We start from the raw sequence: 10,618 nt of genomic DNA on the forward strand, positions 1-10,618 counted from the left end.
TAAAGCAAAGTTGCCATGGAAACTATTGTATTTCCCTCCAGTGCCATTGGTACGGCTGACATGAGCATGTATCTGCTATTTCCATCATTATTCAACACCTCAGCGCAGTCACAGGACACACACACACACAGGGGAGCTGAGGAGCAGCGTATTAACAAACACAAAGGTTCTTCTATGTTCGACTCTTAAAAATATCACAGTAGTATTGCTATCATCACATCTTGGGCTATTATACATGAAACTCTCAGGGCATTGTTGATCATTTTGTTCCTTAGTCCCCATGAACATTGTTTGCCGATGAAACTAATTTCAAGGTGAGAAAATATGATACTTATCATCGTTTTCTCGCTGCACGCTCATGAAACTAGGTCATTAAACTGTACCCACAAATTCAACCCAACATGAGTGCAAAGACTTTCCAGTTTAAAGAACATGGCAAATATTACTGATGTGAGATCTAAAAGAACAAAACACAAATACACAAGCATAAGCCAAGTTTAGTCAAGCAATTACTTATTTTCCAGACGCATGTAGCAATGTCTTTATTCTCTTCACTAAGCAGAAGTTTCCATTTTGTCTTGTGCGTTGCGTCTGTTAAAAGTTAAACTGCTAAAAAAAACTTTCTGGGCTCTCGGACATTTTAATTATTCAACATCTGATGTTGTAATTGCTCTTGTAACACTTGCACTTAATTCCATTACTATTTAATTGCTTTTCTTGTGCAAAATCTCACAATCAGTAGCATTCAGAATGATAATAAAGACAATTAAAAAACATTAGAGAATGTTAAATCTTCTTTTAAAAAACAAAACAAAAAAAACTAATTATAATATTATTTATATAATATGATGACATTAAACACTTCACACCCACAACAAATGCACCAGTGTGTATTGCATGGGCTGGGCTCTTGTAAATGTTAATCTCACCTCATTAACTTTAACCACTGGAATTCTTTTCTTTTCTACAAATCAATAATCCAGCTTTGTGAGAGGGATTTTGCCAGATTGAGCATCGAGGGGGATTTTGGTAAACTAAGCATAAGGAGAAAGAATCAGAGAAATCCTGGATGAAGTGATTTTTCTGATTTGCAATTTTTTGGATGCTGCCGTGCATATCAGATGGACCTGATGTGACCTGCAGCGGGCCTGTCATGATAGTCAAAATAAGAACCCCAAGTCCATGTGGATCTTGTGCCAGTGAGGCACTAAGACCCAGTGGAGGGGAGGGAAGGCGGGTGCCCCCCCCCCGCTGCCTGCCTGTCTGCGCTACACGAATCTGCAGTTTCTTTGGTCGCATGCTGGCGATAGCACGTGTGTGTGTGTGTGTGCAAGAGTGTGTGAGTGTGAGAGACAGAGCCCCTGCACTCTTTTTTTTTCCTTCCATCTCAACCTTCTGCTTCTGCTCTGTCTCTCCACCTCCAATCTTGCTGCACGAGATCTAAGAGGATGGAGGTGTGCGTTGTGTTTTTGAAGGGAAGAGGAGGGGGAGTGGGGGTGGTCAGGATGATGACGAGATGAAAGGGGCCAGGTGAGGAGGAGACACAGGAGTGCCCCTTTCCTCTTTCCCCCTTCTCCTTCTCTCTCTCTCTTGCTCTCGCTTCCTCTCTCTCTCTCTCTCTGTGACGTGGTGTGTGTGCGTGTTTGCTGTGTGTGCTTGAGAGAGAGAGTGAAACAGGTCGGCTATGCTTCAGCAGACTGGACTGTGAACCTGCACAGGAGGAAGCAGCCCTTTCCAGATTGAGGTATGTCACTGAATTGTCATCACACGCATTTCCACAATACCTGCGCCACGTGGGGAGATTTGTGATTGAGTGAAAGACGGGATGCTGAAGGCGGTAGAAACTGACTCAAGGGGCAGCGTATTCTCTCATCAAATCACACATTACGTTAACGTATCCACATTAAAGGACAAGGACGTGTGAGAATAGATATTCTCGTCTCATTTAAAACCCTGTTTTTCGCTTGCATGTTGCTGCTGAGAAGTGAAAGTGCTTTGTAATGAAAAAGGACACTTGAACAACAGGCTTGTTTTCTGCTCACGGTAAACACAGTGTCATGTGCATATGATAGGGTCATATGGTTTTCAGTCAGCAGTTAGAGAGATTTCACACAACCTTAGGCTGAAGCTTTGTATGAATTTTGTGCAGCTCTTAAAGCAACATAAACTGGGCAAGTGTGAGTTGAACGTCGCACAACAGCTTGTGCTGGTTTAGAGTCCTCGAATCTTTCTCCAGTTTTTGCCAGTAAAACTTTCATAAAGATTAAAGATCCTTTGAGAGTTTATTCCACTTCACTTTGGAGAGTTACACTGATGATAAATGTTTCCATAAAGCAATCAGGGCTGATTAGACTAAGACTCTCCAGAAGACTGCTCCACGCTTGTCTCTGCATCACAGATGAGCTGCTTTTTAAAAAAAAATTCAGCTGAAGGTGACTCTTTCCCTTTGACCGATTCAGCAAAGGCCACCTACTTATGCTTCTGTGTCTGACTGGTGGCTGTTGTGCTCGATGTGCATACGTGGGCAGGAAAAGAAGAGGTGCTTTGCAGGGATGTCACACTTGTGAAATGGAAAACTTGCACCTGCAGCTGTGCAGCATATGGAAATGTACCGAAGGCTTTGTGCTCGTTCCACGGCTTTTATAGCGCGTGGGGTTGAGCGCAGGTGAGGTTGCGACAGTAAACAGTGCAGGATCTACTCCAGTAGCAAACACTAATACGGACAGCTGAAGGTGCTCTTCTTTACTTCACATCCCTTTTAGGCAATTTTAAAATGCATACTTTTTCACTCAGAAACACATTTAATACATTACTGTTAAAATACAGCGTAGATAATTAAGAAACTGTTCAGAAGTCCTATCAGAACTTTTTTATAAAAAGAAAGTAAAACAAACACTTTGTTTTACATGTCAGGATTGCACTTGATGATCTTTTCAACCCAGCGGTGATCTGTGAGTTTTGCAGATTATTTTCTATTTCAGTTTAGATCTTCTGTCAGTTAAGGAGGGCATACGGTTTACTCTGTGCTTTGAGCCTCTCCCTGGGGTTTCAGCTGCCCTGAAAAGACACATCTGATGATTCAAAAACTCAAATATGTAGTAAATGGTGACTTATGGTTATATGCTAGGCTACAAGCAGGACTGGATCAAATCTGATAGGTTTACATTTAAGTAGAAGAGCTAAAATTAATCAACTTGAAATTAGAAAAGTTACAGAGCAAAAAACAAAAAAGGGAAAAAGTGATTTTTTTAGGATATTAAAATCAAATGATCAAATTCTATAACTACTGCCTTTTAATCTATAATTTTGCAATTTTGTAATCACTTATCAACTGCACACGTTTTATCCACTGAAAGTCAAGAGAGGATGCTTCAAAAAATCTTCTGTGTTATACAAAAGAAAATAAATCAAATGTAATATTTGTTGTGGCCACCAGTTAAAACAGCAGTTCTCCTCAGTATATTTAAATCTGGCCCTTTGTTTAGGGTTAATTTTACATTTACATTGCACATTACATTGACCAATCAGATGCCTCAGTGATATCATTGCATGATTTTTCGTTTGTATAGAATATTATTTACCTTTTAAATTAGTCTCAGACAACTAGTTTTACCTTTTTTCATTCATTGTGGCAAGATGAGTCTCAAATGTTTATCTTCAGCAATACCTGACTGAGCTGGACTTTCTATTTTGTTTCAGATCTTTTGTGGTGTTGTTAGAAAGAGGACGTCTTCCTTAAGAGTTCTGTTACGCCCGTGTTTGATCATCTGCTGAGCTTTGGGCCAAGGTCTATGGAAGTGAGGACCTGTAGGGTTCAAGCTGCCATGACAGAAACCACTGCCTGAGCTTCTCAGCGATACTCTACGAAAGGGGAGGATGGGTGATGGGCCCGTGAAATTCAGCGGACTGTCTCCTCTTTATCCCATCCTCTCATGGAGCGTCCTGTCACACCAAGCCCCTCCTGGAACACTTCTTTCTCCCTGTTTCCACCCTCACTGCAGCCAAACATCTCTAATGTCACCTCACCCACGACGAGCATCCCAGGTGGGATAGATTTGAATCGCTCCTTGGCACTGTGTGCTATGCTCATTATGAACATGCTTGCAGTGGTGGGCAACTTGGCTGTGATCATTGTCATCACCAAAACGCCGCAGCTGCGTAAGTTTGCCTTCGTGTTCCACCTCTGTCTGGTGGATCTGGTGGCAGCGCTGGTGTTGATGCCTCTGGGGATGCTGTCAGATCAAATCCTGGTGGACGAAGCGCTGTGTCGGAGCTACCTCTGCTTGAGTGTATGTCTAGTGAGCGCTGTCATCCTCACCATATGTGCGATCAATGTGGAGCGCTATTACTACATTGTCCACCCCATGCGTCACGAGGTAAAGATGACAGTGGGGGTGGTGGTGATGGTACTAATAGGAATCTGGATTAAAGCTGTTGTCATGTCAGTACTTCCACTCCTGGGCCGGCTGCTCCAGGGAAACCAGGGTCTGGGGGCTTCTTCCCTCCTCGTTCCCACTCAGAGACACTGCTCCCTCCACTGGACAGGTGGCGGGATCACACGCCTGGTCTTCATGGTTTTCTTTACAGTCATCTATTTTCTGTGCCCTATGCTGATCATACTGGTGGTCTACTGCAACATGTTTAAGGTGGCACGAGTAGCAGCCATGCAGCACGGCCCCCTCCCCACTTGGATGGACACTCCAAGACAACGATCCGAGTCTGTGAGCAGCCATTCAACCATGGCGGCCAGCCTCGGAGGAACTGGTTCCCGCACCACCCCTCAAAGGACCTTCAGTGGGGGGAAGGCTGCAGTGGTTCTGGTGGCAGTGGGAGGCCAGTTCTTCTGCTGCTGGCTGCCATATTTTTCGTTCCACCTTTACTCGGCTGTAGTGTCTACCTCCCCTGCTTCATTAGCCCAGCTGGAGGATGTGGTGACATGGATTGGCTACTTCTGCTTCACATCCAACCCCTTCTTCTACGGTTGCCTGAACCGTCAGATCCGCGAGGAGCTGAGCCGCCACTTGGCTTGCCTTTTCAAGCGCGCTGGGCCCAGAGAAGGAGAGCAGCTGCCCAGCCGAGAGGCCTCTATTGAGGAAAACTTTTTGCAGTTCCTTCAGGGCACTGGATGCAATCTGGAGCCCTGCAACTCTCACAGCAGAGCCAGCCTAGAGTTGCCAGAGACTGAGGATCTTCAGGAATCAGCTGTTCAGCAGCACATGCCAGCTGACTTCCACATCCCAGGGCAGATCCTTGAGGAAACCTCAGAGTTCATACAGCAGCAACAGCTGAACAATGAGCTCCATGTATCAGAGAACTGCTTCAAAACTGTACCAGAGCTGTAGCCGACTCATGTACGCACTCTTCTGCCATACAATAAGCCAATAAATATATTTAGTTTTCTTCATATTTTTTACAATTTGTTGAATTAATACATCTCTAGCTGATGCTACAAAGTGCTTTAAAGCAAAGTGAACTGTAAACACGGTATCTTCTTGGAAGAATTTAAGTTATGTAGCTTTTTTAGTGAAAGACAGACTTCAATATATCTTGTGCTTCATTTTACTTTTAGCCCAACAGTCAGATGCACTGTAGCATCACATGCTTTAAGAGCCATACGGTGTGAGGCCGCTTCTGTGTCACATCAGTGGACAAACACCGAGCCCTTGTTGTGCTTATCATAGTCCAGTGAAGTGACAAATGTCACATAAACATAAGAAGTGTGGAAACTTTGTCAAAGCAATGTTCATAGTTGTCAGTGTTTTTATTACGCACTGTTAGAGCCATTCAAAAGAACTTTTTTGAATGGCTCTAACAGTGTGTTAGAGCCATTCAAGTGTTTAGTTTTTTGTTAGAGTGTTTAGTTTTGATATGCATTCATTTAAATGTGGATTCCCCGCTGAATATGTAAAGACAATGCACCATACAAAGTTCATCATATCAGCCCCTCTGCCCTGCCATCTGCATTTTCGCCCTCCTGGTTATTGTTTAAAATGAATTCACCAAGAGATGAAAATTTTCTCTCATCATTGTGTATTCAGAGCAATCAGTTCAAGGTTTTACTGCTGGGTCTTTAAACCAAACAGATACTTTATAACCGATTTAACCAACAAACACTTTCATCATTAAAAGACAGAGCACCGCCCCAGGCACTCGTACGTGCACCAACAAAGTGTTTGCAGAACAGCCAGTTTGTTTAAGTAAAAGATTCTTAGTTCCTGTAGCTGTCACTGCCAGTTTGTTTAGTGAGTAAAGAATCTGTTTTTATCATGTATTTATTCCACTTGCACATCTCATTACACCAAGGAATTAATGCAAAAATGTTCCTCCATATAGAGTTTAAAATATTCATCGTGCTGAACAGGGATCATTTCACAGCTGTTACTGCTGCTGGTATTTATAATAAACAGGCTGACAGAGTATTTTTAACCATTTTCCAGGAACGTTATTATCGTGTTTATCTGTTCTTAGTCTTGTGATTATCACCTCCTCACCAAAATCATCTCACATTGGCAGACTCGTGATTGCAACCCCTCCTCCTCCTCCCCAGCCCCCCCACTCAAAGAATTGCTTTAATTGTTTCGATAGAGGTGGCGTTAAGGATTTAGGCTGTAAAGAAGGAAAAACAAAAAACTGACTACAGCATTAAAACAGCTGAAATACGGCTCGGGATGAACAGATTCGCACACCAGTACTAATTACCCTGTAATGTCTGCACTGTTTACAGGTAAACATAAGGAGCTGTGTGAGTGCTCTCGTGTTTGTGCAATAAACAACCAGGGCTTGTTGTGGCTACATAGAGCACAGAGGTGTGGCAATGCTTACACATGGAAAGCTTTGCCATTGGCCTCATTCAAACGGCAGATGGAAGACATTGGCGATACTTTTTCTGATCTCAGGTGGAATACAAACTGTTTGCACAAGTCACACGAGAAGTGACAAACGTTCCAAAGACAAATTACAAGGCACAAGTCTCTTGCTAAACACTTTCTTTCTTTCTTTTTCTTTTTTAAATACTTCCTATCTATTGCTGCCTTCATCCATTCTGGACTGCCTCATACCGGACGGACGGCAATGATCACAAGACACTAAACACAAGGCGCGCAGGAGAAGGTTCATAGCTTGCTGGGAGTCAGAACAAAAAAAGGTCTCTTTGTCAGGGAAAGGCATAATGTTCTTTAACTATCTTGCGATATGACTGTGCTGCATGTTGTTTTTCAGGCAGGGTTGCCCCATCAGCTTCTCTTAAAAAGAGCTTTAACGTGAAGCCCTACCTTAAACTTAGCAGCGACGAGCGAGTGACATACAATCACTGGCATGATGCTCAGATTTCTTCTGTGTTTATTTATTTTTTAATAATTTATTAACAGCTGATAGACTGCTAAAACCTTCCAAATGCAAAACTATTACACAATTTATTTATTTAAAAAAAATAATTTAAAACTGACTCGATTTATTTCACTTGCACTGCTGAACGGGGGTTTAATCTCTTTGGATTGTCTCTGTTTTTTTTCTGTGGAGTATTACTTTATTATTTTTATGATACAATGCTGTAATAACTTCAGTGATATTTCCCACAGTCTGGGGTCATTACAAAACCCCTTATACCGAGAGAACATCAATCCAACGCTCAATCATCTGGTTTCCATTACTCTAGCGGCAAAATCGCCCAGACCAATCTCATTAAATGCTTTAAGCTGTCTTTCTGTGACCATCTGTTGATTGCGAGGACAGAGAAATAACCTGGTCTGAAGGTGAACTGCAGATAATATTCTTACCTTTGGGAGAATTCTGGACATCATTAAACAGAGTTTTGTTTGTACTGTAAATCATCAGTACAGTGGTGATGTTTTCCATGTTCCTCTGTGTTTCTCTTTTTCGCACTTCAGCTGCAAAGGCAGCTCCTATTCTTAATTCTTAAGATTTTGTTTGTCTCCATGTTAAGATTTTGCTGTGTACCTCCCTCCCTCAACTGAAATCATTAAAGATGCAGCAAGAAGATTAACTTGAGTGTTGCTGGTTGAATTTGTAGTTGTAGACATATTTTTTTTTCCAGATCAATAACTGCATCAATCGCATGAGCAACCCCATCAATCATCTCCTTTCTCTCGTGCCCTCTAGGTACCTCCTGCTCTTTACCTCTGCGTGTGTCCTTGCACACACGTGTGTGTGCGTGTGTCCTTGCACACACGTGTATGTGTGTGTGTGATGTAGGTAGGGGGTGAAATGAAACAGTAGGACAGGATGAAAGAGGAGTGACATTTTGAGTAAGGTGGGATGCTGCTATCCCTCAACAAAACACTGCCCCCATGCTGGACTTTTATCACAAATGTAGCAAAACCTGCGAGCTAGTAAGACAACACAGCCATATTGCATCATACACACAACAGACCTCATTCTCCTCATGTCATTTACCAAACACACTCTCTCAATTTGGCATCTATTTACGCTGCAGCATCCCTCTGACATGTCAGTACTGCAGCAGCTGACCTGTACAGCTGACCCCTCCACCACCCCAACATCCACCTGCAGGATTTAGGAGGTCACAGTTAGATCCACTATTTGCTCTAGAAAGACAGAGTTGTTTGCAGCTTCACCTCTGTACACCACTGCAGTGGTGCAGAATTTCAGCTTAAAATCAGTGGATTTTACAAAGACCTTGCATGAGCTGTTGAGGAATTGCAGCCATTCTTATGCTAAGTCCCACATTTTCAGAGGCTCAAATTTAACCGGACAGTTGACTGACAGGTACTTTCATGCCCAGATGAAGGCTGTTCCCTTGTTATTTCATGCCAAATGGAGCAGGCATAACATCTGAAGTTGATTCAAAGTGTTTACTTTGTTTTGTTTTTTATAGCTGTCACTTTAATGTTAATTATGAGACCTAAAGAGTGAAGGAAATCATCATTAGGCTGAAAACCCCCCAGAACACCATCAGAGAGACAGCAAAAACCTACAATGTGATGCATTGTTAAAAAGATTGAATTCACTGATCAGCGTAGCAACACTAAATAGCCTGAAAGACCACAGAAGATAGCTAAAGTGCATTAGGCCAAAATTCTTTTCATTGTTTAAGAAAAATAGCTTCTCAATTTCTAACCATGTCAAGACGACACTCGCGGAGGTTGGGGTATCATTGTCAAGGTCTACAATCAAGAAATGCCTTCATGAATGTAAATGCAGAGGGTTTACAATCAAGGTCTACACTGAAGACCAGAAAAACCAGGTGAGACTAGAAGACATCTAAAAGCACTCACACTCTCTGCTCAGATACATCCAAACGCCACAAAACTGATCAGACAGCGCTTCACGGTGCAAATGGATAATGTACCCAAAACAAACTGCAAAAGCAACTGAAGAGTTTTTCAAGGCAAAGAAATGGGATATTCTTCCATGGCCGAGTGAGTCACCTGATCTCTGATGGGGATTGTGTATAAAATGTCTGTAATTCCTGATAAGTTAATGCAAAGCTTTTGTTAAAAACCTTGAATTAAAGCTGAAAAATCTGCTCTTCAGTCTTAATGGTTTGATCTATAATCCACCGTCATTGTCTCTTTGTCCAACAAATTAAGGACCCAACTGTATTTAACTTATACTTTCCATTATCACGTGTAACAATTTTTGGGTGGAATGATAGTTTAAAAAGTCTAGAGGCCAGCACAAACTATATTCTGCTGCTGTGATGAAATCATTTAATTTGTGAACTTTCTGACTGAACTTGGGGTTCTGCATTGACAGCCTTATCATTAAATGCACAAATTTCACAAATAATGTGAATACGAATAAGAATAGATAAGAATAAGAATAATTTATTCTAACAAGGGGTAAAGACTAAGTCATTGCAGCAGCCCATGCAAAACATGCATGGTTACTCAAGTTATAATTATTTTTATTATTTTTAAAAAATATATATATACACATATTAAACTAAAACTAAAGCCACTACTATGTTTTAGTAATGTTTAATTGCTTTGTGTATGGACTATACAACACCGTAGCTCGTAAGGTAGCAGGGGACTTAGTTCCCCTCTTTGTTTATTGTTATCGTAAGTTTATATGTTAATAGGCCACATGCAGCACTAGTTACTGTAAGCTAATTTCTTTTTCATATGCAAATACATATCAGCATATCCCCTTTCTGTATTCACCAGATACATCAAAACACAGAGGACACAAGCATCATCTGAGGCTCCACCACAGCTTTCTGATTATTTTAATTTTCATACACTCTCGTGTGCTGCACCCCATTGGACAGAGAGACTCATAGCTTTAATGTCGAGCAGCAGCGGGAGCCTCCTGCAGTGCACAGAAACAGTTCAAACAGCCTGACCTTTCAATAGGCTACAACACGCCCAGTGAAAGTGCCCAGGGACTGATGCCAACATCAAGTCAATGTGACATGATGGCAGCATCCCACACCTGCACCCAGTGGCCCACCGTCAGTGGGTGTAGTAACGAATTGCCTCTTATAAACCAAACATTTAAACCGAGGCCTACGAGCCTCTAAGCTCTGACAAACAGGCTCACAGCTACTAAAAAACAAAGTGTAGGTCAAACAAGAGCTCACACGAATTTCTCACTTACTTCCCAATCCTGACTTCCCTGAAATCAGCTGTTGCCC

The 10,618-nt window shown here is 42.0% G+C and overlaps 1 protein-coding gene across 1 annotated transcript; it reads left to right on the top strand.

Moving 5' to 3' along the window:
• The first annotated feature begins 1,452 nt into the window (after positions 1 to 1,452).
• Positions 1,453 to 7,948, top strand: gpr61 (G protein-coupled receptor 61). Its single transcript, XM_085393793.1, has 2 exons — positions 1,453 to 1,744; positions 3,700 to 7,948. Exon 2 carries the CDS (start codon positions 3,933 to 3,935, stop codon positions 5,340 to 5,342), a length of 1,410 nt encoding a protein of 469 aa, XP_085249919.1. The 5' UTR covers positions 1,453 to 1,744; positions 3,700 to 3,932; the 3' UTR covers positions 5,343 to 7,948.
• Positions 7,949 to 10,618: the final 2,670 nt, after the last annotated feature.

Source organism: Rhamphochromis longiceps, linkage group LG20, assembly GCF_057381845.1.
Source record: "Rhamphochromis longiceps isolate RC_006_pf linkage group LG20, R_longiceps_female_GT1.1, whole genome shotgun sequence".
Classification (NCBI taxonomy): domain Eukaryota; kingdom Metazoa; phylum Chordata; class Actinopteri; order Cichliformes; family Cichlidae; genus Rhamphochromis; species Rhamphochromis longiceps.

Coding starts and splice junctions, on each gene's coding strand:
- gpr61 (XM_085393793.1), top strand. CDS start 3,933: ATGGAGCGTCCTGTCACACCAAGCCCCTCCTGGAACACTTCTTTCTCC.